The sequence below is a fragment of the Nicotiana sylvestris genome, chromosome 9, assembly GCF_000393655.2.
Source record: "Nicotiana sylvestris chromosome 9, ASM39365v2, whole genome shotgun sequence".
NCBI classification, from domain to species: Eukaryota; Viridiplantae; Streptophyta; class Magnoliopsida; order Solanales; family Solanaceae; genus Nicotiana; species Nicotiana sylvestris.
In genome coordinates this window covers 168828094-168851150 of record NC_091065.1, presented here as the reverse complement: position 1 = coordinate 168851150, position 23057 = coordinate 168828094, and the positions used below count along the sequence as shown (strand labels likewise).

The 23057-nt window shown below is 38.8% G+C and overlaps 1 protein-coding gene across 1 annotated transcript; it reads left to right on the top strand.

Annotated features, from left to right (window-relative positions):
* Positions 1 to 9347: 9347 nt before the first annotated feature.
* On the top strand, positions 9348 to 12032 carry LOC138868106 (U-box domain-containing protein 5-like). Its single transcript, XM_070156509.1, has 2 exons — positions 9348 to 9875; positions 11033 to 12032. Exons 1-2 carry the CDS (start codon positions 9355 to 9357, stop codon positions 11769 to 11771), a joined length of 1260 nt encoding a protein of 419 aa, XP_070012610.1. The 5' UTR covers positions 9348 to 9354; the 3' UTR covers positions 11772 to 12032.
* Positions 12033 to 23057: the final 11025 nt, after the last annotated feature.

Here is a 23057-nt window from a genome sequence, read left to right as displayed (position 1 = left end):
GCAGGTTATTACTGGATGACCATGGAAAAGGATTGCTTTAGCTTTGTCCGGAAGTGTCATCAGTGTCAGGTGCACGGTAATTTGATTCATGCACCTCCCACGGAACTGCATCCCATGTCCGCACCTTGGCCATTTGTCGCTTGGGGTATGGACGTCATTGGACCAATTGAACCAAAGGCTTCGAATGGACATAGGTTTATACTGGTTGCCATCGATTACTTCACAAAGTGGGTAGAGGCTGTCACTCTCAAGTCGGTCACCAAGAAAGCTGTAGTGGATTTTGTACACTCAAATCTTATCTGTCGCTTCGGTATTCCTGCGACTATCATTACAGATAATGCAGCAAACTTGAACAGTCACTTGATGGGAGATGTGTGCGAGCAATTCAAGATAACACACAGGAATTCCACTCCTTATCGGCCAAAAGCCAATGGTGCTGTAGAAGCTGCAAATAAAAATATCAAGAAGATTTTGAGGAAAACAATACAAAGTTCCCGACAGTGGCATGAGCAGTTACCTTTTGCGTTATTGGGGTATCGCACTACGGTGCGCACATCGGTGGGAGCGACTCCTTATCTTTTGGTTTATGGAACCGAGGCCGTAATACCGGCAGAGGTAGAGATTCCTTCACTTCGAATCATTGTCGAAGCAGAAATCGAGGACAGCGAGTGGGTTAAGACTCGACTGGAGCAATTGACGTTGATTGATGAAAAGCGGATGGCTGCAGTTTGTCACGGACAGTTATACCAACGAAGGATGGCCCGTGCTTACAACAAGAAAGTCCGACCTCGGAATTTCGAAGTAGGACAATTGGTACTGAGGCGTATTCTGCCGCATCATGAAGAAGCAAAAGGAAAGTTTGCCCCAAATTGGAAAGGCCCATACATCGTAAGGAAAATATTGCCAAGAGGAGCATTGTATTTAGGTGATATCGAAGGAAATGACCCTGACACAGCGGTGAATGCGGATGCAGTCAAGAGGTACTACGTCTAGATCATACTCCAAGTGGTCCTGACACGTTGAAAAGGGCGAAGGTGTTTATTCCCCACTACTCCCCAAACACTACCCAATTCTCGCTACCACCTTTTGAGCCGTTATATATATAAAAAAAAAAAAAAAAAAAAAACATTGATTGAGGCCTGAACTACGTTTGACTTGATTCCGAAAGGATACGTAGGCAGCCTCTCCCTGAGGTTCAGTCACACCAACAACAAAATCCCATTCACCCTGAAATTGAAAACCGGGGCATGTCAGACACTTGAGAAGTTTAGTATCAGCTACCTCTCTTTCACCAGGTACAAGCCTTCAAATCAATTACCAAAGATGGTGGGAAACCAATAAGCATCACAAAAGGAAACCAGCACACCCTGAGTTGAGAGAAATAAAATGAGAGAGTCTCGGCGGTGAAAACCTTCGGGCACCACGAGGCGACGGGAGAAGAGAAACCAAAATGAGAGAGCTTGTTTAGTAAAAACTCGCAAAGAGTGCTATCAAGCGACGACAGGAAGAGAAATGAGAGAGGTCAGCCAGCGAAAACCCGCAAAGGGCGCTGTTGGCCGAAAAGAATGACGCCACCCCAAGAAAGTCTCGGCAGAGTGCCACCAGTTTGGAATCACAGGTCCGTTCTGGTTCAGGAAAACGCAAGCTCTTAGAAGGTCAGACGTCCAGTCCAAAAGGCATGTCATGTCATTTAAAGCCAGCGTTATCTTCCTCAGATAAGTCTTTCTCGTCCCGAAAAGGGTATTCCTTTTCTGATTTGTTTTCCCCTGCTTTGTTTCTTTTCGAATCCCTTTTGCATTTTAACCCCGAGTTCAGGACACACCGGAAAGAGTAGGTGGCATGGTTTGTTTGCACGGAATCCCGCCTCATGAAGGAAAGCACCTCATCTCGCTGATATGATTACCCAAGCATGATGAATCATGACGTTTGATGGTGTTCCGGAGTAAAGGAAAAGAGAGAAATCTTGAAATCTTCCCCAGCAAGTCCACCTTCGGACAAATCCCCACAGAGTCTCCCCCTGTACAAATCCCAACAGAGTCTTGTACAATCTCCCACAGAATCTCCCCAAATTATAAAAAAAAAAAAAAAGAAGAAGAAGAGAAAAAAATGGAATCTCCCCAGCACATCCCAGCGAGTCCTTTTGTAGACATCCCCAACAAGCTTACCCCAACAAATCCTAGAAATCCCACTTTGAAATAAATCCCCAGCATGCCCATTGTACAAAATTCCCCACAAAGAATCCACTTTGTAAATATTCCCCACAAAGCTTCCCTTTTGTACAAATCCCCACAAAATACCTCCAATAAAATCCCCGTTGAGAACCTCCAAGCAAAACGGGACACAAAAAAGAGCCTTACGAGGCAAATCATCACAGAATCTGGAAATACAAGCCTGAGCGGTCTAAAGGGTTTCGGCATATGAATCAAATCAATGGCGGGACTTCACAACAGAAATGAAGACGCAACAAAGCAACCGGGAACGATCGAGGTCACCAAACCGACCGTCATTTCCGAACTAACAATTGTCCTTTGCTGAAAAGTTGAAACAGGTATGATCCAAGACAACCGTGCAAGGAGCAGGTGTCGCCCAAAGAAGAAGGTACATGGGTACAAGAAATATTTTGGCAATAAGGAATTCACTCGAAAGGTAAGTTTCCACGAAACTCCCTTGTATCTTCTACTAAAACAAGAAAATTCAAAAAAAAAAAAAAAAAAAAGAGGTCGTTTAGTATTCTCGAACTTTGCCCCTAGCCAATCAGCATTAGGGTTTTAAACCCTAAACTGAATTTTCCTTTAGTCAGCATTAGGGTTTTAAACCCTAAACTGAACTTTTCCTTTTAGCCAGCATTAGAGTTTTAAACTCTAAACTGAGCTTTTCCATGCAATCAGCATTAGGGTTTTAAACCCTAAACTGAATTTTCCTTTAGTCAGCATTAGGGTTTTAAACCCTAAACTGAATTTTCCTTTAGTCAGCATTAGGGTTTTAAACCCTAAACTGAACTTTTTCCTTTTAGCCAGCATTAGAGTTTTAAACTCTAAACTGAGCTTTTCCATGCAATCAGCATTAGGGTTTTAAACCCTAAACTGAATCTTCCTTTAGTCAGCATTAGGGTTTTAAACCCTAAACTGAACTTTTCCTTTTAGCCAGCATTAGAGTTTTAAACTCTAAACTGAGCTTTTCCATGCAATCAGCATTAGGGTTTTAAACCCTAAACTGAATTTTCCTTTAGTCAGCATTAGGGTTTTAAACCCTAAACTGAATTTTCCTTTAGTCAGCATTAGGGTTTTAAACCCTAAACTGAACTTTTTCCTTTTAGCCAGCATTAGAGTTTTAAACTCTAAACTGAGCTTTTTCATGCAATCAGCATTAGGGTTTTAAACCCTAAACTGAATTTTCCTTTAGTCAGCATTAGGGTTTTAAACCCTAAACTGAACTTTTCCTTTTAGCCAGCATTAGAGTTTTAAACTCTAAACTGAGCTTTTCCATGCAATCAGCATTAGGGTTTTAAACCCTAAACTGAATTTTCCTTTAGTCAGCATTAGGGTTTTAAACCCTAAACTGAATTTTCCTTTAGTCAGCATTAGGGTTTTAAACCCTAAACTGAACTTTTCCCTTTTAGCCAGCATTAGAGTTTTAAACTCTAAACTGAGCTTTTCCATGCAATCAGCATTAGGGTTTTAAACCCTAAACTGAATTTTCCTTTAGTCAGCATTAGGGTTTTAAACCCTAAACTGAATTTTCCTTTAGTCAGCATTAGGGTTTTAAACCCTAAACTGAACTTTTTCCTTTTAGCCAGCATTAGAGTTTTAAACTCTAAACTGAGCTTTTCCATGCAATCAGCATTAGGGTTTTAAACCCTAAACTGAATTTTCCTTTAGTCAGCATTAGGGTTTTAAACCCTAAACTGAATTTTCCTTTAGTCAGCATTAGGGTTTTAAACCCTAAACTGAACTTTTTCCTTTTAGCCAGCATTAGAGTTTTAAACTCTAAACTGAGATTTTCCATGCAATCAGCATTAGGGTTTTAAACCCTAAACTGAACTTTTTCCTTTTAGCCAGCATTAGAGTTTTAAACTCTAAACTGAGCTTTTCCATGCAATCAGCATTAGGGTTTTAAACCCTAAACTGAACTTTTTCCTTTTAGCCAGCATTAGAGTTTTAAACTCTAAACTGAGCTTTTCCATGCAATCAGCATTAGGGTTTTAAACCCTAAACTGAATTTTCCTTTTAGTCAGCATTAGGGTTTTAAACCCTAAACTGAACTTTTCCCTTTCAGCCAGCATTAGAGTTCTAAACTCTTAAACTGAGCTTTTCCAGCCAATCAGCATTAGGGTTTTAAACCCTAAACTGAATTTTCCTTTTAGTCAGCATTAGGGTTTTAAACCCCTAAACTGAACTTTTTTCCTTTTAGTCAGCATTAGGGTTTTAAACCCTAAACTGAATTCTTCCTTTGTTCGGCGTTAGGGTTTTAAACCCTACACTGAACCTTTCCCCAGCTAGTCGATATTAGGGCTCCAACCCTGAACTGAGCACGCATATCCTCTTTCATCAATTTTATGAACTTCCTGGTGAATAAGTAACGAAATTTTCCTAGTGAAACTGGGGCAGAAAATTTCGTTTGTTTGTTTCTTTTCTCCCGCAGGTCTGACCTCGAGCCACATGGATCGAAATGACCCACGAGATAAATCCCAGTTCGGAATCAAAGAAGAAAAAGACAAAAAAGAGATATCCCGAGATATCAGAGTAAAGGGAAAGCAAATCGACTCCAACATTTGACTAAGGTCCTGACCTCTGCCGGTCACATTTTATTCGGTATCCCGGAGATTAAAAAACAAGTCGCCGCAACTCGCAAGCATCAAGATTCAGATCAGAGTCTACAAGCAGAATCAGCTAAGACCCAAGATCAAGTCGTAAAAGAATCATAGATAGGAATCTTGTAACTAGCAGTTGACATGCATAAAAGTAGTTAGTTCAGTTTCCAATTTTCGCTTGGTTGTAATAAGGCGGTCAGTGACGTAGCAGTGACAACAGCAGCAGCAGTAGCGGCAAGCATTGCAGTCCCATGGTAGCCCCAGCTACCAAAACTTCTCGAACTACATTGACCTGATTCCTGTTTAGCCCAGGATATGTAGGAAATCTTTGAAGCAAGATTCGGTCAGATCTTTCAAAAATGCTTCATACGGAGTGGTCTATAGGCAAAAATCGCTCATACACGCTCACTTGATCTTTGCACGAAAACCCTTCGTGTTTCCGAACAAAGAGGGGCAGCTGTGAGCACGTGATTTTTGCTTCACACGACAATCGCTCCAAAAAGAAATAAAAAAATACATAATTGGCCCCCGCTGTACAATTTCGGATTTCTGTGCGGCACCTTGTGGATTTATTTGTGATTTTGGCCCATTCTTGTTTTATTTACTTTATTAAAATAAAATTCAAAAAATATATATGTGTGCTGCGTAATTCAAACCGTAGTTCGGTCGTTAAATAGAAAATCGTGAATAGGCATTTTCGTCCGTGATTTTATTTGCTTTGACTTTACCGGTTTTGAAATATTTTAGTATGTGTGCAAATAATGGTATTTGAGTGTGTATTTAATTTTAATTTGATTTTTCGGCTTAGCTTTGTTTTAAAATAAATAAGAAAAGAAAAAATAATAAAAAAAAAATAAAGAAAAGACCCCTTCCGGACTTGGGCCAATTTTAACAAAATTGGCCCAAACAAACAGCCCAAGACCCAGGCCTGCCCAGCCCAGGTCACCTGATGCCCAGGACGTCCAAACGACGTCGTTTGAGTCGTGCCTGATCTGGGCCGTTGATCTCAGAGTGATCGACGGCCAAGATCAATCCCCATAACCCATCAACAAACCCGACCCGTTTACACCCGGACCAAACCCAAACCCTCAACACTTGAAACGACACCGTTTCACTTAAGACCATCAGATCCAAACCGTAGATCTAGATTGATCTAACGGTTGAGATCAACCCACCCACTAACTATATAAGCCCAAATCCTTACCCTACCCCCCCTATCCAATACCCCAGCCTCATCGTCTTCACCCAAACCCCCGAACCCTAGAGCCGCCCCTGCACACCTTCACCAAAAACCCGGCGGCCTGAACGCCGGTGACCTTCCCCTTAACACCCTAGAACCCCCTTGCCATCCTGAACATGGATCTGCTAACCATGTAGTTCGAATCACCCCCAGGTCCTCGAATCTTCATTCGAAGATTCGAGTCAAAACTCGATCTAACCCAACCAACCCCAGTTTCGTACCAGACACTCCCCAGACCCCCCTCGTGACCAAACCATACTTGGTTTGGTCCGAATCTGATCAGGGAAACGCGAATCCCGGATCTGAGTTTTGGAACTTTGTAGTTCCTCGTCACTAGTTCATACCCGTTCGAGCCAAAGAAATTAAGGTCCAAGGGACCTTAATCGAAGTGTTTCTCATCCGAGAAACACTTCGATTAAAGTCCGTTCAGCCTTAAGAAACTCTGTCCAAGTCCGGTTCAAGGTTTCCGATTTTTCAAGATTTGAGGTGAGTCTGCCTTCTTCCCTTATTTGTTTGGTCCATGTGAGGGATTAAATGTCTGTTCATGTTTTGTGTCAATTTGTGTTTTTGAATTTTTACCAACTTCCGTTTGTCCACCTTGTTTGGACCACTATGTTTGTTTGAACCCCTCATATTCTGATAAGACATATGTATTGGGTTGTATTCCAAATGTGTATTGATTGTTTGACTCCTCGAGGGTATTTCTGTTTAGTCAGTATAATTCCAACCATGTGTCCCATACTTCAAATGTCTGATTTTTGGCTTCAATTGTGTATGTTAATGCTAATATAGTCGAGTCGACATATGTCGTCAATTAGTTTCAGCTATCCGAACAAAGTTAAATCAATTTGCTTCTGATGAACATTTGCTTGAAACAATTAAGAACCAAGTCCAGTTACTTATAGCTGTTAATATGATTTCAGAAGCCTAAGGCTTGGTCTGTTAATTGAAATCTGAGTTGATGGCATGTGCACTTGTGCACAGCATGTGCATTGTGCACAGCCTGTTTCTTTCATAAAAGGGGCTTTTAATTTTAAAATGTGTTGACAGCATATGCTGTCAGATAGATTCTACTGCCCGTACCTTGCTTTAAGTTTAAAAAGTATTAAACCTTTTAAAAGCTAAATCTGCCAGGGAATGTTGATGGAGGTTAATACTTAAATAACTAATGGGAATCTGAAATAAAAAGGCAGATGGGAGGGGCATGGTGATATTCGAAAAACAGGCTGTTAAAAAGGCATAGTTCTGAGGTTTATAAGAGAGACCATCTGAATACAGACAGGGAGATAGGAGGAGACAGAATTATAAGGGAAAAGAATATAGACAGACTGTGAGGAATTTTTGAAAGAGAGAGTTGAAATACACACTGAGAAGTATACACACACAGACATACATAGAGAGACAGAGGGGGAGCCTAAACTGAAATTCTGAGAATTGAAGTTCTGGGGAAAAACAGTAAAAAAAAAAACTGGAAAAGGTCTCTTTCTGATAACTTAAGTATAAGTTCAAAACTGCAGACTGATATTGGATTCTTGAAAAGAAAGAAGATAGGGAAAGGGATAAGCAGAAAATCAGCAAATTACTTCTGTCTTGTTTGTCTGATTCCCAGTCTTGTTCAACCTGTTCAATCAACTCTGTTTTCTTCCAAGTATCAGCTGAGTTCATTAGTTGATTCATATTGTTCGTTTCCCCTGGGTTGGTCTGTCTTGGAGTATTATTCCTACTGCATTGTTTGCTGCTACCTGTCAACCATTTCTTGTCGGTTCTAACTGTATCTTGCACTGGGAATTGTTCTATTGGTACCTGCTGTTACTGCTGCTGTTTGGTATCGCTTCTATTGCCCTACTGACCCCTTGCTCCTTCTGTTGTATCCAATATCCAGGTACATACTAAGACTCGCATTTGATGTAACAATGAAAGCATGAATCGAAAGATTTGAAGAAGTTAGAAGCACCTGTTGTATTGCTTATGAATTACCTTTTAATGTTGTTAAGATTTGTAGTTTCTTGGTCTGATTAGCCTAATAGAGACACATTAGTAAGGTTGTACTTAATTAAAATTTATGCCAATCTGAAAACTGTGACATTTTATTCATTTAGTAGTATATAAGATGTAAATACCATCCATGAAAAATGTGTAGCCATTTTAATACAATTGTTAACTCAAACTCGTTATTTAAGCATGTTTCGAATATTTAAGGGCAAATGATTGTTTAGATCTAGCTAAAGATAATACAGTTTCAACTCTTGAGTTTCAGTTTGCGTGAAGCAGTTTACAGGATGAGTTTCAAATACCATCAGTCGCATTTCCTAAACAAGCAATTTTAATTAATCTTGTCTGAATAAGTTAAAGTTAGGGGGCTCTTGTAACAGTCGTAGCATTTCATCAATCCCATATACATTTCTTTTTATCAAATTCAAAGCATGTTTTCATGAGGTACGATGTTCTTCAGTCCGTAAATAATTAATCGGACGATTAGCTAAAATCCGGATTTGGGCCAAACACATAGTTAAAAATAGCACGCATCTTTTCTTCTATTTTTAAGAGATAAACACATCAGAAATGTAACCGTTTTAGGATGTTCCCTCTAAAATAATGAGACGAGCCTCGCCAAATGAGATGTAAATCGCGGGGCCCTCAATAAATAACCTTGATAATTATCTAGAATTCAGGATGGGTCATTTAATAAATTTCATGGCCTTCTACAAAGATAATAACGCGTTAGACTCTGTTGGCGCGGTTTAATTAAATCACATTCTTAAGTTCGGGTGCACATTGATGTGACCCAAATCCAAATCTCAATGAAGTCCAAATGTGTCAACAATCACGGGTGCATTGATTGTGACGTGGTTCGAGACGCATTTTCACGACGTTGCAATTCTGTAAAATAAATGACAATAATAAAAGCGGTTAAAACTTAATAAAAGCACATAAGTCACAACATGTATTTAAATCAGATATTTAGCCATTATAACAATTTAAGCGACCGTGCTAGAACCACGGGATTCGAGGGTGCCTAACACCTTCCCTCGGGTCAACAGAATTCCTTACTTAGAATTTCTGGTTCGCAGACTTCATTTGGAAAAGTCGAAATTTCCTCGATTTGGGATTCAAGATAAACCGGTGACTTGGGACACCAAAAGCCAAACCTTTCCCAAGTGGCGACTCTGAATTAAATAAATGATCCCATTTCGAATATTGTCACTTAAATTGGAAAAACTCCCTCGCGCATCTTAACCCTTCGGGGCGGGCGCGCAAAAAGGAGGTGTGACAGGCCCACTTGTCTTTGACCTCGAATTACACAATGAAGGACCTAATATCAAGGTGGAGTGCAACACATGGCGTCAGTGTTCCTGACTCGAGCATGGAGGCAGCAGCGGCTCACTCATTTAAATCTTCTTTGAATTCAATTGCTAGCTTGAGCAGTTCAGTGAATGATCTACGTCTTCCTATAGAATTCAGCAATTTATCTTGTGGATCGCCAGATGCTGGTCTTGTGTCTGTTGCTAAGACACCAAATGACTTCGATGTGGTTTCAGGGGAAAGCAATGACAGTATTCACAAAATTCAATCTGGTGTAAGCATTCAAGATATGGACCTGAATCTCTTAACCGGGTTCAGTTCACTTTCTTGGGAGTCAGAATGCATCTTGGTTGGAAATATTAGTAACTTTTTCAAACATAACGATCAAGCTTGCAGTTGGATGTCATCCGAGGATTTTGTTCTAACAATGGTTAGATTTTTGAATGATGCACGTGATTTCAATGATCTAAATGCCCAAATACTGGGATGTCTATCATTGTCAACAGTTTTGCAGAAATGCAGGTAAACCTTTACTCCGCTCTACTCTCTCTGTGGGTGTGGTGGTTTTGTATTCATGTTAATTTTTTGTGAAATTGTTTCTAACTTCTTACCCTTTTTAAGGTAAGGCTTAATATCAGGGTTGGATCTAGTAATCTACATATGTGTACAAATTAACACGTAACTTTTAGCTTAGACCTGGATTTATATGTGTAAAATGTATTGGAATTGTTGAAAATATTAAACTATGAACCCAGAACTTTAATAAGGTGACGGGTTTAGTCGTGCGTACCCGAGTCCTGAACCTATAAAATTTAAATCCTTGATCTGGCTCTGCTAGAGTATCGAATGAATTTGGTCCAAGTTGGTTCACCGCCTTTTTGTACAATTTATTTCCAATTGGTTAATGCCTTTCAGAAGATGCTAGTTCAGAATTTAAATATGAAACTAGAATGTGAAGTAGTTCCTCCACTCTGCTCTGTGTGCGTGTGTGTGTGCGTGTAGTGTGTGTGTTCATGTTAAGTTTTTGTGAAATTGTTTCTAACTTCATATCCTTTTTAAGGTAAGGCTTAATATCAGGGTTGGATCTAGTAGTCTACATATGGGTTCAAATTAACACGTAACTTTTAGCTTAGACCTGGATTTATATGTAAAATCTATTGGAATTGTTGAAAATATTAAACTATGAACCCAGAACTTAAATAAGGTGATGGGTTCAGTCGTTCGTACCCGAGTCCTGAACCCATAAAATTTAAATCCTTGATCAACCTCTGCTAGAGTGTCGAATGAATTTGGTCCAAGTTGGTTCACCGCCTTTTTGTACAATTTATTTCCAATTGGTTAAGGCCTTTCAGAAGATGATAGTTCAGAATTTAAATATGAAACTAGAATGTGAAGTAGTTCCTCGTGCCGAGGATCTATTGGAAATAGCCCCTTTACATTCATTGTAGGGGTAAGGTCTGGGTACTATCTACCCTCCCCAGACCTCACTTGTGGGACTATACTGGATTTTTGTTGTTGTTGTTGTTGTTGTACTAGAATGTGAAGTAGTAGTCCTGTTTAATGTTTAATGATACAAGCTCAACTTGTACGCTGTTTTGTCTTGCTTTTTGGTTTCTCTATTGTTCTTTTAGCTTGTGTTGTTTCCTCACACTAATCCTACAAGCGTTGTTTTGTATCAGGAGCAATTTGCCAGATTTGAATGACGATGCTTTTGCACTTTTGGTATCATTTCTTGGAACTGAGGTTTCTAAAGAAGCCCTTGCCGTATTGAAAGTATTGTCCTGCCACCAATATTGTCAACAAAAAATTGCGGCTTCTGGTGCTCTGACTCCCATTCTAGAGATGCTTGTTACCCAGAATGCAGAATTGCATGGACCAGCCATCAAAATATTACGTAATTTGTCTGAAAATAGCAGAATTGTTTCCTTGATTACACCTTCAGAATTCATTCCAAAGTTGATTCCTTTTCTAGAAGATACAGCTCTAGCAAGCGACACTCTTATTATTTTGAAAAATTTGTGCTTCACTGAAGATGCTATGACTTCTATAACTAAGACCGATGGATGCATTTCTTTGGTTGTGAAGCTACTCGACAGTGACAGTCGTGAGGATCAGGAGCATGCGGTGGCTCTTCTTCTTTCTTTGTGTTCTCAATGCATTCAACACTGTCGGCTGGCCATGGATGAAGGGATCATCATTGATCTTTTCAATATATCTGTCAATGGAAATAGCAAAGGGAAGGCAACGGCTATGGAGTTGCTGACACTGTTGAGAGGTGAATTTAATAATAATGAAGAATCTTCAGTTGCGGATGTTGACATTTCTAGAGGCTATACCATTGACCTTACACAGCAGAAATCTAGTTCAAAGGAACCTGGATTTATAAAGAAGTTATTCTCAAAACAATGCCGCGCATAGCAAGAGCTTAGTGCACCAGACTGCCCTTTTATTCTCAAAACAAGGTTCGCCTACTCCTAGAAGTAAAAACTAGTACTCAGTATATATCTTAGAATGAAGGTTGCCAGACTACAGTGAGTATCATGTTAGCTGATTACATGTCCTCATAACTGTCTGTACGAGTTGTGCTGATTTCGTCTAGATAAATATGTATGCTATTGCATGATATGATGTGTACAATTTCTCTACTTCCTCTAGTTTTTTTTAGTGTTGAGAAGGAAGACTTTTCTGAGACTTGTAGCTGTAAAATATCTTCCTTTGCTATTTCTTTTGGTAAGTAGATGGATACTGTTAAATGGTCTAAGAAATACTAATGAAATATGTATAGATCTTCTTACCCTTGTCAATGAATGATAAATCCAATTTGGTAGTAGTGGTCAAGTGGCTAATGTAATTTGATATTGTGACAATATGGTTCGAATTCATTCACAAGGTAGGGGTAAGGTCTGCATACACATTACCCTCTCCAGACCCCACTTATGAGATTACACTGGGTTTGTTGTTGTTGGTTCAAATTGTGACCTCTTGATCACTGGACTGTCATCCTAATATGAAAATTTGTCTCTCTGGCAAAGTTTATGGTGGAAACTAAACATGTTAAAGTAGTCCAAGAGTACCTATCTACATGCACTATAACAATTTTTGTATTCTGTCCTTGTTGAGTTACTTCTTGAAAGGAAAAAATGATACCAGGAAACTAGAAAATTCAAAAGACCTTGCTTGTTGCTGCATTTTTACACCTTCTGCATACAAGAGAAAAACAGCAATGAGATGCCTATGGATTATAGAAATGGCAAACAGGGCGAGGTCAAACGAGGCAATTGAAGTCTTACTTCGCAAAAGTCTTAATCCGCCTTACCATGCCATGCCGAGCAAACTTCTCTAGTTTTGTCCGCCTCGCCCTGCATAGACATGCATGGTCCCGTTTAAGTTTTGTTTTATTTTTCTTTTCTTCTTTCCAATGTTATTTAGCTAAAGTTGACGAGATTAAAGTTGTAAAACTTGTTAATTTTCATTTAACCCACCTTTTGCCTTGTCCTGCATTTGACTTAAAGAAAATTGTTTTAGTTCGCCTTATCCTGCCCTACATAAGAGCTCCCTTGCCCTGCACCTGTCTCTAGTGGCAGAGCCACATAGACGGAAGGGTGGTACATAAAAAATTATAATTATGTACATAGAGAAAAATAGCGTGTATATAGGCCAAAATTTACTTTTTGCGCGCACACACACATATATTAAATCTTGAACAAATTAGAAAATTCCTGGTGGAACTGCGTTTTATCGCTGCCAAGCTTCCGGTATCTACTATTGAAGAAAGTTTCAAACAGTAACTATCAATCAGTTAGGCCTACTTGAAGATTGTAATCTCCCAGCAGTTTGCTGCTAAAATATTAAGATGGTCTTCAGGTGCAATGGATAATTGGAGGCCCATACATAGCTGTTGTATAAAGCCTTTACAGCGGTGAGGTTTTTAGAATAGGTCCCAACTTTTCTAGATTCATACCCCCTTTTCTTGTATTAATTAACAGATGAAAATGTGAAGAATGAGTTTAATTTCTTGGTTTTAATTTTCTGGATTTTTGGCTATTTGTTTGTATGTCCCTCTTGTGTTCTCAACTTTTTGTTGGCGTCCACTCAACATTAGTTAAGAGTAGATTGGAAATAATACTGTAGGGTCTGTACATTGTGTACTTAGGGATTTCAATAATTGAATGCACAGGGAGATTCAATACTCTAAGCCAGTAAATGTAAATAGGAAATAATTATATACTCCCTCTGTCCCCGCTTATGTGTAATAGTTCGAATTTCGAGAGTCAAACTTCTGAATTTTGATTATAAGTTTAAATATAGAATTTTTAATTTTTGAAGTTCAATATAAATATTTCAAAACTACGTAAAAAATACTATAAGTCACAATAATTAATAATTTAAAACATTTAAAAAGCATATGAAAAAATTATGATGAAAAAACTCGTTTGACTCTCGAAATTCGAACACCGCCATATAAATTGGGACGAGAGAATTTTCTATGATGAAGAGGACCCTTGGAGCAACCGTAAAGTTGTCTCCGAGTGATCTAGGTTATGAGTTCGAGCCGTGAAAACAATTACTAATGATGACACTAGATTAGATTATCTACATCACATTTCGTGGGGTACAACCCTTTTCCAAATCATGCGTGAATACGAGATACTTTATGCATCGGGCTGCCTTTGCTCAGAGATATATAGAGACGATGCAGGAAATGGATTTGGTAATAAACTAAGGTTTGAAATAGTGAGCTGCGCTATTTCTATGCTTCCAGCTATTCAACTTACTTTACTCCTTCCAATTTTAAAGCGAAAAAAGTATTTCTCCCTTTTCTCCAGGGGACACAAAATTTATGGGTTAGTCCATTTTTGGAAAGAAAGAAAGTGAACATATCGTATTCGTTCATTGTCTTTGTTCTAAATTTTGGCTTTCCCACTGGAAAGAGAAAGAAAAAAAAGATCATTGACATTTAATAAGATTTGGAAACATTGCATCTTTCAACATTCATATCACATCAGAATTATTCCAATTACCAAAAACTATTGCTTTGTAGGATTTGCACCATTTTTTTTAGGATTTGCACCATTGTCTGTTTCTTTTCTAGGACATTTTGTGTAGAGAACAAGAATACTACGCCTAAGTGGATAAGGAGAATTGCATGGATAAATTCAATATGTTAGACTTGCTTGTACACTTGTTCTTAATCCTTTCACAAATCATATATAAAAATTTACCAATATAGTTGTTGAGAAAAAGAAAGATAGAAAGATAGAAGGAATGTTAAGGATATAAAAGGAAGGAAAAAAGATGTTATATTGGGCTGTAACAGTTTAAGGGCAGTCCGGTGCACTAAGTTCCCGTTATGTGCGGGGTCCGGGGAAGGGCCGGACCACAAGGATCTATAGTAAGTAGTCTTACCCTGCATTTATGCAAGAGGCTGTTTTCACGGCTTGAACCCGTGACCTCCTGGTCATATGGTATCAACTTTATCAGTTACACCAAGGCTCCCTTCCAAGTCGTTTAATTTTTTATAGGGATCACTTAATTACTCCTTTCGTCAGTTTACCTATAATGAATTTGAATTAGTTGGACCGATATATTTTAAATACCAAATGATTACATGAAATGGTCTCTTAGCATTAGTAAAGAGGCTAGTGAGTTGAGGCGGAGTCAGGATTTGAAGTTTATGGGTTCGAGATTCTAATCTTTTTAAGTTATTGAACTCTTAGCATTGTTTAACTTGACTATATAATTATTGGATTGCTAGATATTGAAAATATGTAGTCTTATTCACATAAAATAATATATACTTTCTTGAAAATTTATTATAAGTATTAGTAATGCAGTGCTTTTGTTCTCTCTTTATAGTTGATCTCCTTTATTGAATTTGGCATTGCTATAGTACCACAAAAGATTAAGGAAAAGATATCACATCTTTCAGGCTTTGTTAAAAAATGTGATTAGGGAATTTCTTAGTTGTTCAGACATGTAGCATCTGATTAATTATGTTATTTTTTTCTCCCAAAATTGTTATCTCTTCCCCGATTCCTCCCCTTTGAGGAAGTTGCCGTTGACTTCTTCTCATTCCCTCACTAGAACCTGACAGATCAGGAATAAAAATCCAGATTTGAAATTTTAGAAAGGGCTGAAAAGGAATAAACAAGAAAAAACCAGAAATAAGAGAAGATTTTCGATTTTGTTTCTTTGCTATTTTCGATTTCTGATTTTAGCTTAATAATTTCTGGGAATTTGGCGGATTGAATCGCTGTCCATTGCTATCGAGTTGCACTCGTTTGGTCACCGGTTTGTTGTTGTTATGTTGCTGGATCTCCTAGCCTATTTCAGAAGCTTGCTTGTTATTTTTCGGCTGCTAGTTACTTTCGGTGCTACACCAGTGGTAGCGGTGACAGCCCTTTTTGGTTTTTGGGTCGTGGTATTTTCTGTGTTTTCAGGGAAATTCTCAAAGTTGTTGGAGACAAGTTGGGCGCACGAGCACTAGCAAAGGAGAGCAACCTGGACGAGTGTCAGCAAAGGGCGGTGGGAAGCGGTGCCTGAGCTTGCAAGTACATCGAGGGATGCAAATCAACACAGGTTTGGTTCTCGGGAATTGGTACCTCCCGTTCTACTGTTTTCCTTTTGGTGTTAGCTAAATTGATGTTACTTTAGTTCACAATAGTTAAATCATTCAATAGGTGTATCGGTAGTCACTTGTTTCCTTCTAGTTTGATTCGTTGTCCGTTGTGCACTAGCGAGTCTTCTGTAGATTTGTCGTAGGTGTAGTGGCGGCAGTCTGGGATGATAGATTAAAGGCATGTCCTCAGGTGGGGCAGAGTGTGGGGAAAAGAGTGGGGCCGGGGTCAGGGGGTGGGTCGGGAGGCAGGGGAGGTAGAGGGGGAAAGGGAGCCTATAGGTTGAGAATCGGGTCATGGAACATAGGTTCGCTAACGAGTAAGTCTATAGAGTTGGCGAAGATCCTTCAGAAGAGGAAGATTAATATAGCGTGTGTCCAGGAAACTAGGTGGGTTGGATCGAGGGCGAGAAACGCGGATGTGTATAAGTTGTGGTACTCTAGAGTCGTGAAGGGTAAGAATGGAGTGGGTATCCTGGTAGATAGCCATCTTAGGGAGTCGGTGGTAGAGGTCAGACGTGTGAATGATAGACTAATGACTATTAAATTGGTGGTGGGTGAGTGTACTTTAAACGTCGTTAGCGCGTACGCACAGAAGTAGGTTGTGATGAGGAGATTAAAAGGCACTTTTGGGAAGGGTTGGATGACATTGTTCGTAGTATTCCACCTTCCGAGAGGTTATTCATATGAGGGGATTTCAATGGTCATATTGGGTCGTCTGCAGGTGGTTATACTGAGGTGCATGACGACTTTGGTTTCGGGGAACGAAACGGAGGGGGCACCTCACTGCTGGATTTTGCCAAGGCATTCGATCTAGTGATTGCAAACTCGAGTTTTCCGAAGCGGGAGGAGCATTTGGTTACTTACCAAAGTTCGGTGGCGAAGACTCAATTGACTATCTCCTCCTCAGGAGATGCGACAGATGGTTGTGCGAGGATTGCAAAGTTATCCCAGGTGAGACCCTTGGAACGCAACATAGGCTTTTGGTGACGGACATTAGTATTATGATAAGAAGGAAGCAGAGGTCAGTACGAGGCCGCCCGAGGATTAGGTGGGGCGTCTTGACTAAGGTTAAAGCCCAGGAGTTGGAAGGAAGGTTGTCGGCAATGGGAGCTTGGAGAAGTAGTGGGGACGCAAACACTATGTGGTCGACGACGGCGGACTATATAAGGAAGGCGGCGAGAGAGGTGTTAGGGGTATCTTCAGGCCGCACCGGTGGCCACAAAGGAGACTGGTGGTGGAATGCAGTTGTACAAGGTAAAGTAGAAGCGAAGAAGGTGGCTTACCTGCGGTTAGTGGGGAGCACTGGCAAGGGGGAGAAGAGAGCGAACATTGCGAGATATAAGGTAGCTAGAAAGGAGGCAAAGATGGCAGTGACGGAGGCTAAGACGGCAGCTTTTGCTCGTTTGTACGAGGAACTAGGAAACAAAGGCGGGAAGAAGAAGTTACTCCTACTCGCTAAGGTAAGAGAGAGGACGGCTCGGGATCTGGACCAAGTGAGGTGCATAAAAGATGATGACGACAAAGTTTTGATGGGGGATGACCAGATTAAGAGGAGATGGCAGACCTACTTTCATAAACTTCTAAATGAGGAAGGGGATCAGGATATTATACTTGGGGAATCGAGGAATGCCGACAGTCACCATGAAGTAAGTAATTGTAGGGACATTGAGATCGATGAAGTCATGGAGGCAATGCGTAAGATGAGAAGGGGCAGAGCTACCGGGCCAGACGAAATTCCGGTTGAACTGTGGAGGTGTGTGGGTAGAGCAGGCTTGGAATGGCTTACTGCATTGTTTAGTGTTATATTCAAGACTAATAGGATGCCTGAAGAGTGGAGGTGGAGTACAATGGTCCCGTTGTATAAGAACAAAGGTGATGTCCAGAGCTGTAACAACTATAGGGGCATCAAATTACTAAGTCATACCATGAAAGTTTGGGAGAGAGTGGTAGAAATGAGAGTGCGAAGGACGGTGTCTATTTCAGACAACCAGTTCGGGTTCATGCCGGGGCGATCTACCACAGAAGCTATCCACCTTATTAGGAGGATGGTGGAACAATACAGGGATAAGAAGAAGGATCTCCACATGGTGTTTATCGATCTAGAGAAAGCGTACGACAGGGTTCCTAGGGAGGTCTTATGGAGATGCTTAGAGGCTAAAGGGGTCCCGGTTGCCTACATTAGGGCGATTAAGGACATGTATGATGGAGCTAAGACTCGGGTTAGGACAGCAGGAGGCGATTCAGATTATTTTCCGGTTATTACGGGTCTGCATTCAGCCCTTTCCTATTTGCCCTAGTGATGGATGCTATAACGCATCATATTCAAGGGGAGGTGCCATGGTACATGCTATTTGCTGATGACATAGTCCTAATCGACGAGACACGACGCGTCGTTGTAAGCACGTGATTTTTGCCCTATATGAGAATTACTCCCAAAAATCCAAAAATAAAATGATTTTTCTTTGGTGTGCAATTTTGTGATATTTTGAATAATTATTTGTATTTGTTTGTGCGTGTTTATTTGATAAATTAATAAAAAATACAAAAATATGTCGCATTTTGCATGTAGGATTTAATTCTATAGTTGTTAGTAATTAAATTTGTTTTACAAAAATTAAAAAATTACAAAAATAAGCATCGTTTGCATTTTTAGCATTTAATGTCCAAATATACAATTTTATGCTTAATTAATACTTAATTGTGCGTTAATTGTTATTGGGAGTTAATTTGCGCTTTTATAACTTAATTTAATTCTTAATAATAGTTTAAGTATTTTTATAATTTAGTTTTAGAGAAATAAAAGAAGAAAAGAAAGCAAAAATATAAAGAAAGTCGGAATTAGGCCTCTTCTTCAATTTCAAGCCACAGGCCCAAAAATTGGCCCAATCTTCCCTACGACCCAGTCCATTTCGAACTGGGTCGACCCAGTCCATAACCCAAAAGACTCAAACCCCATTTGTCTTTCATTTTTACAAAACAAAAACAAAACAAAAAAAAAATAAGAGAAGAAAACCCTAAAAATCTAAACCATCCCCCCCCCTCTCTCCTATCTTCTTCTTCTTCCTCAAGCTCACATCCCTTCCTCCCATGGCAGACCTTCCCCCCTCACACCCCTGCCCCCCTCACGTCAACACACACACAACACAACCACTCTCACCCCCACGACATCCCCTCGCTGCCATGGCTGCGTTTTTCAAGTTCGTCGAGCAACTTATACGCCACCATTGTTGCCCGTAGTTGTTTCTCCTCCTGCTGTTGCGTTTTCTTCTTCTCCAACACTGCTGCTGCTGCGTTTTTCATCCTTCATGTTGCTGCTGTGTCGTCCAAACAAACCACCACAACTGCTGCCCGCCGCGTCCAGCCATGGACGAGCTTCATCGAGCTCGAACTCGAGCTCCCATGGCTGCCGTTGCATCTTCTCCGACACCGCTGCTGCTACTGTTTCGTGCTGCTGCTCCAGCAGTGTTGTTGCTGCTGCCTTCTGCTTGTGGCGGGCTGCCATTCTTCGTTTTAAACGATGCCAAACGACCACCTTCTTTGGTCGTCCGTTCGTAGTCGTCTTCGACGTCAAGTTATCTTGGTGCGAGATTCGTTCTCGGACAGATTTGTTTACAATCAAAGTTCGTCGTTGATTCATCTCCGGTTAGTTGTTTTTGAGTTTTATTTTTGTCCATATTTTTGTTTGATATTTTCCGGATCCAAAATCGTTAAAGAATTCAATTCTTGTTTTGTTCGTTGTTCATCGTTGAAATTATTTTTCTAGTTTGTTCATGTTCATGTGCTTTGTTAAAATTAATTTTCAGATTTCAAAATAGAAGTTTAATTAGTTGTTTTCATGTTTATTTCATGTTTGTATTATTGTTTAAGTAAGTATTTGTTAGTTTGATGTTTGTTAGATTCAAATTGAAATTTAATCAACTATTTCTTCAATTTGTTTCATGTGTTTATGTATTGTTAGAAATTGTTAATATTGTTAAGTTCAAGTTTAAGTTCATAATTGTTTCTTCGTCGATCTTGTTATTTGTTTAAAGAATTTAGTTGTATTAAAGGAATATATTGCTTTAATCGTTTAATCCGTCATGTTTGTTGTCTTAAAATAGATTCATTCATGTTCATACTTTGTTTGGATGATCTTGAATCCGAATTTTGTATAGTTTGATTTCTTGTTTACCATTTATGATTATTGCTTGAATTGTTATCATAATCTTGTTTAAAGTTTAATATAAAAATTGTTTGTTGTAATGTTGTTAGAGTTGATTTTAAGTTCAATATGATTGAATTTAGAAATCTTCATACTTTGTTTGTTGTTGTTGTTGAATCCGAAAATAGGATTGTTTGTTGCTAAAATATTGTTCAATCAAATTTTAGTTGTTCTTGGTTGTTCAATTTGTGTTCATGTGATTTGTTGTTGAAATGTTGTTAAAATCATGTTCATGTGATATTGTTGTTATGATGTTCATCCGTGTTCATATTGTTGTTTGAACATTGTTAGAAATTGATCATATTGTCTATATTTTGGTTAAGTTTGATTAATTGATGTGTTATAGCTGATGGGTAGTTTGGTAAATTTGTAATACATTCAGGGGTAGTTTGGTAATTTCAGTAAGGTCGGAAGGGGTAGTTTAGGAATTGTATATTTTGTAATTGTTTATTTGAAGCATGGGGGACAAAATGAAATGGGGTGGGTTGTGATATGATTATTTAATATAAAGGGGGGACAAGATTTAAATTAAAGGGGAATCTTGTATTATTTTAAATAAAGCATGGGGGACAAAATATAATGGGGTGGTGTGATATATTTATTTAATGTAATGGGGATGAGTGGGAAGATAATGGGTTTGGTAGAGAAAGGGATTGATTTTAATTGATTTATGGGATGGGATATATATATGTGAAGTCTTGAACACAAAAGGGAGGAGAAATACACAGACAAAAAAAAACGGGAGAGAGAAACAAATCTGAAAATAAGAGAGAGAAAAGGGCTGAACATTTAAGAGATAGAAAATTCCGAAAAAATATTTAAGCTTTCAAATATAAAAAAAAACTAAAAAAAAAATATTCTGTTTTCTTTTGTTGTTTGAAATCAGAATTAATTGTTGTTTCATAAAAGCTGGAAGCTTTTGTTTTTTTTCTGGATTACTACTCCACCGGTCTGTTACTGGGTTGTTACTGTTGCTGGGCTATTGTTGCTGTGTTGTACTGATTTTACTGCTGTTGCTGATTCTCATATTCATTTTCTTTTGCTTCCAATATCAGGTACACAACTGAAAAGCTGTTTATTGTAATCCGAAATATGAAGCGTGAATACATATGAAGAATGAAAATTTGAAGTTTTAATTTCGTTTTTATTTCTTTGTTCCTTTTGTTGATTGTATTTAAGCTATTTCATGAATTACTAAATAATAACTGGAATAAGAAAAAATAACATAAGTTAGTCTTTAATGAATCAGTTCGGCAAAACAGGTTAATTCACTAGTTATGAAGGTTTCAAGATTATCAACAGTAGGTTAATCATGAATAACTAGCTAAATTTAGCTAAGACATGAATTTAAATTAAAACTTCGTAAATTAGGCATTAAGGCATGACTTGAGCTTAATCAAGGTTAGAAGAACGTTTAAGCCTAATAAACTTTCTAATAAGCTTTAGTAATTATGGTTAAATTTAGTTTCAAATGATTGTGAATAATTAATCTCAATAATATTTTTTTAAAAAAAATAACAATGCTAAGTTTTAATCTAGCTATATTTGTTTATTTTGAATATTAGTTGTTGAATTTTTATTTAATTTATAATTTTCGAAATTAAAAATAAAATCCCTTTTTCATCAATATTTGTATGAATCAAGCAATTAGCGTGTCATGTTTTCTTAAATAATAATAATAAAAAATCTAATTAATTAGGATTTTCTTTATTCATTTTAGAGACTAATTTTAAATAGCAAAATGTAGTCGCTTTAAGATTTATTCATTTAGGAAAATAAATGAGATGAGCCTCGCTTAATAAAATGTATAGATTGCGGGGCCCTCAATAAATGTACATTTAATTGCTTAGAATTAAGGAGGAGTCGTTTTAGCAAATTTCACGGCTCTACCCCAAAGTAATAAATCGCTAATTGCTTTAGGCGCGATATAATAATAATACATTCTTAAACACGGGTATGCATTTATGCGACCCAAATCCAAATCCCAAAACATTGAATAAAAATACGTTCCGGATCGTGGATGCATTTTATGTGTCCCAATCCAAAGACATGTTTTTAAACGATGTTCACAATTTTTTTTAAAATAATAATAATAATAAAGTGGTAAAGAGTTAAAATTGGCACATCGGTTCATAATTGTATTAAAATCAGATAAATAAGCCAAATATGACAATTGAGCGACCGTGCTAGAACCACGGAACTCGGGAATGCCTAACACCTTCTCCCGGGTTAACAGAATTCCTTATCCGGATTTCTGGTTCGCGGACTGTAATATGGAGTCATTCTTTTCCTCGATTCGGGATTAAACTGGTGACTTGGGACACCCTAAATCTCCCAAGTGGCGACTCTGAAATAAATAAACAAATCCCGTTTCGACTGTCCTTTAATTGGAAAAAACTCCTTCGCCCTTCGCGGGGTCGGAAAAAGGAGGTGTGACAGCTCTGGCGACTCTGCTGGGGACTTAACCCAGAACCAGTGGTTCAGGGTTAGAAATTCGAGCTCATATAAATTGTTATATTTGGTTTTATCTGATTTTTACATGTTTGAGCCTAATGTGCTAAATGCTGCTTTTACCGCTTTGATATTACGTGAACTGTGTATAAACTGTGCCGAAACCCATCTCCTCTCTGAGTCTTCTAAATCATGAAGAAGGGTGTACTTCGTACGACTTCTTTTCTGTATAGTGTAAAATCCCAATTTAGAACGAGGTTCGGACAAGTTGCTAAGCCGGTGAAGCTTCTGTATTCCCGGTACGCTACCCCCCTCGGCTCGAGCTGTCCGCTCGGGTAAGCCAGGTCTAGAACAAACACCCAGGTTCTGAACCTAGTATAACAAAGCCACATGCCGGATCCCTAGTAGGAACGTTTGTTTGCATCACGTGCAT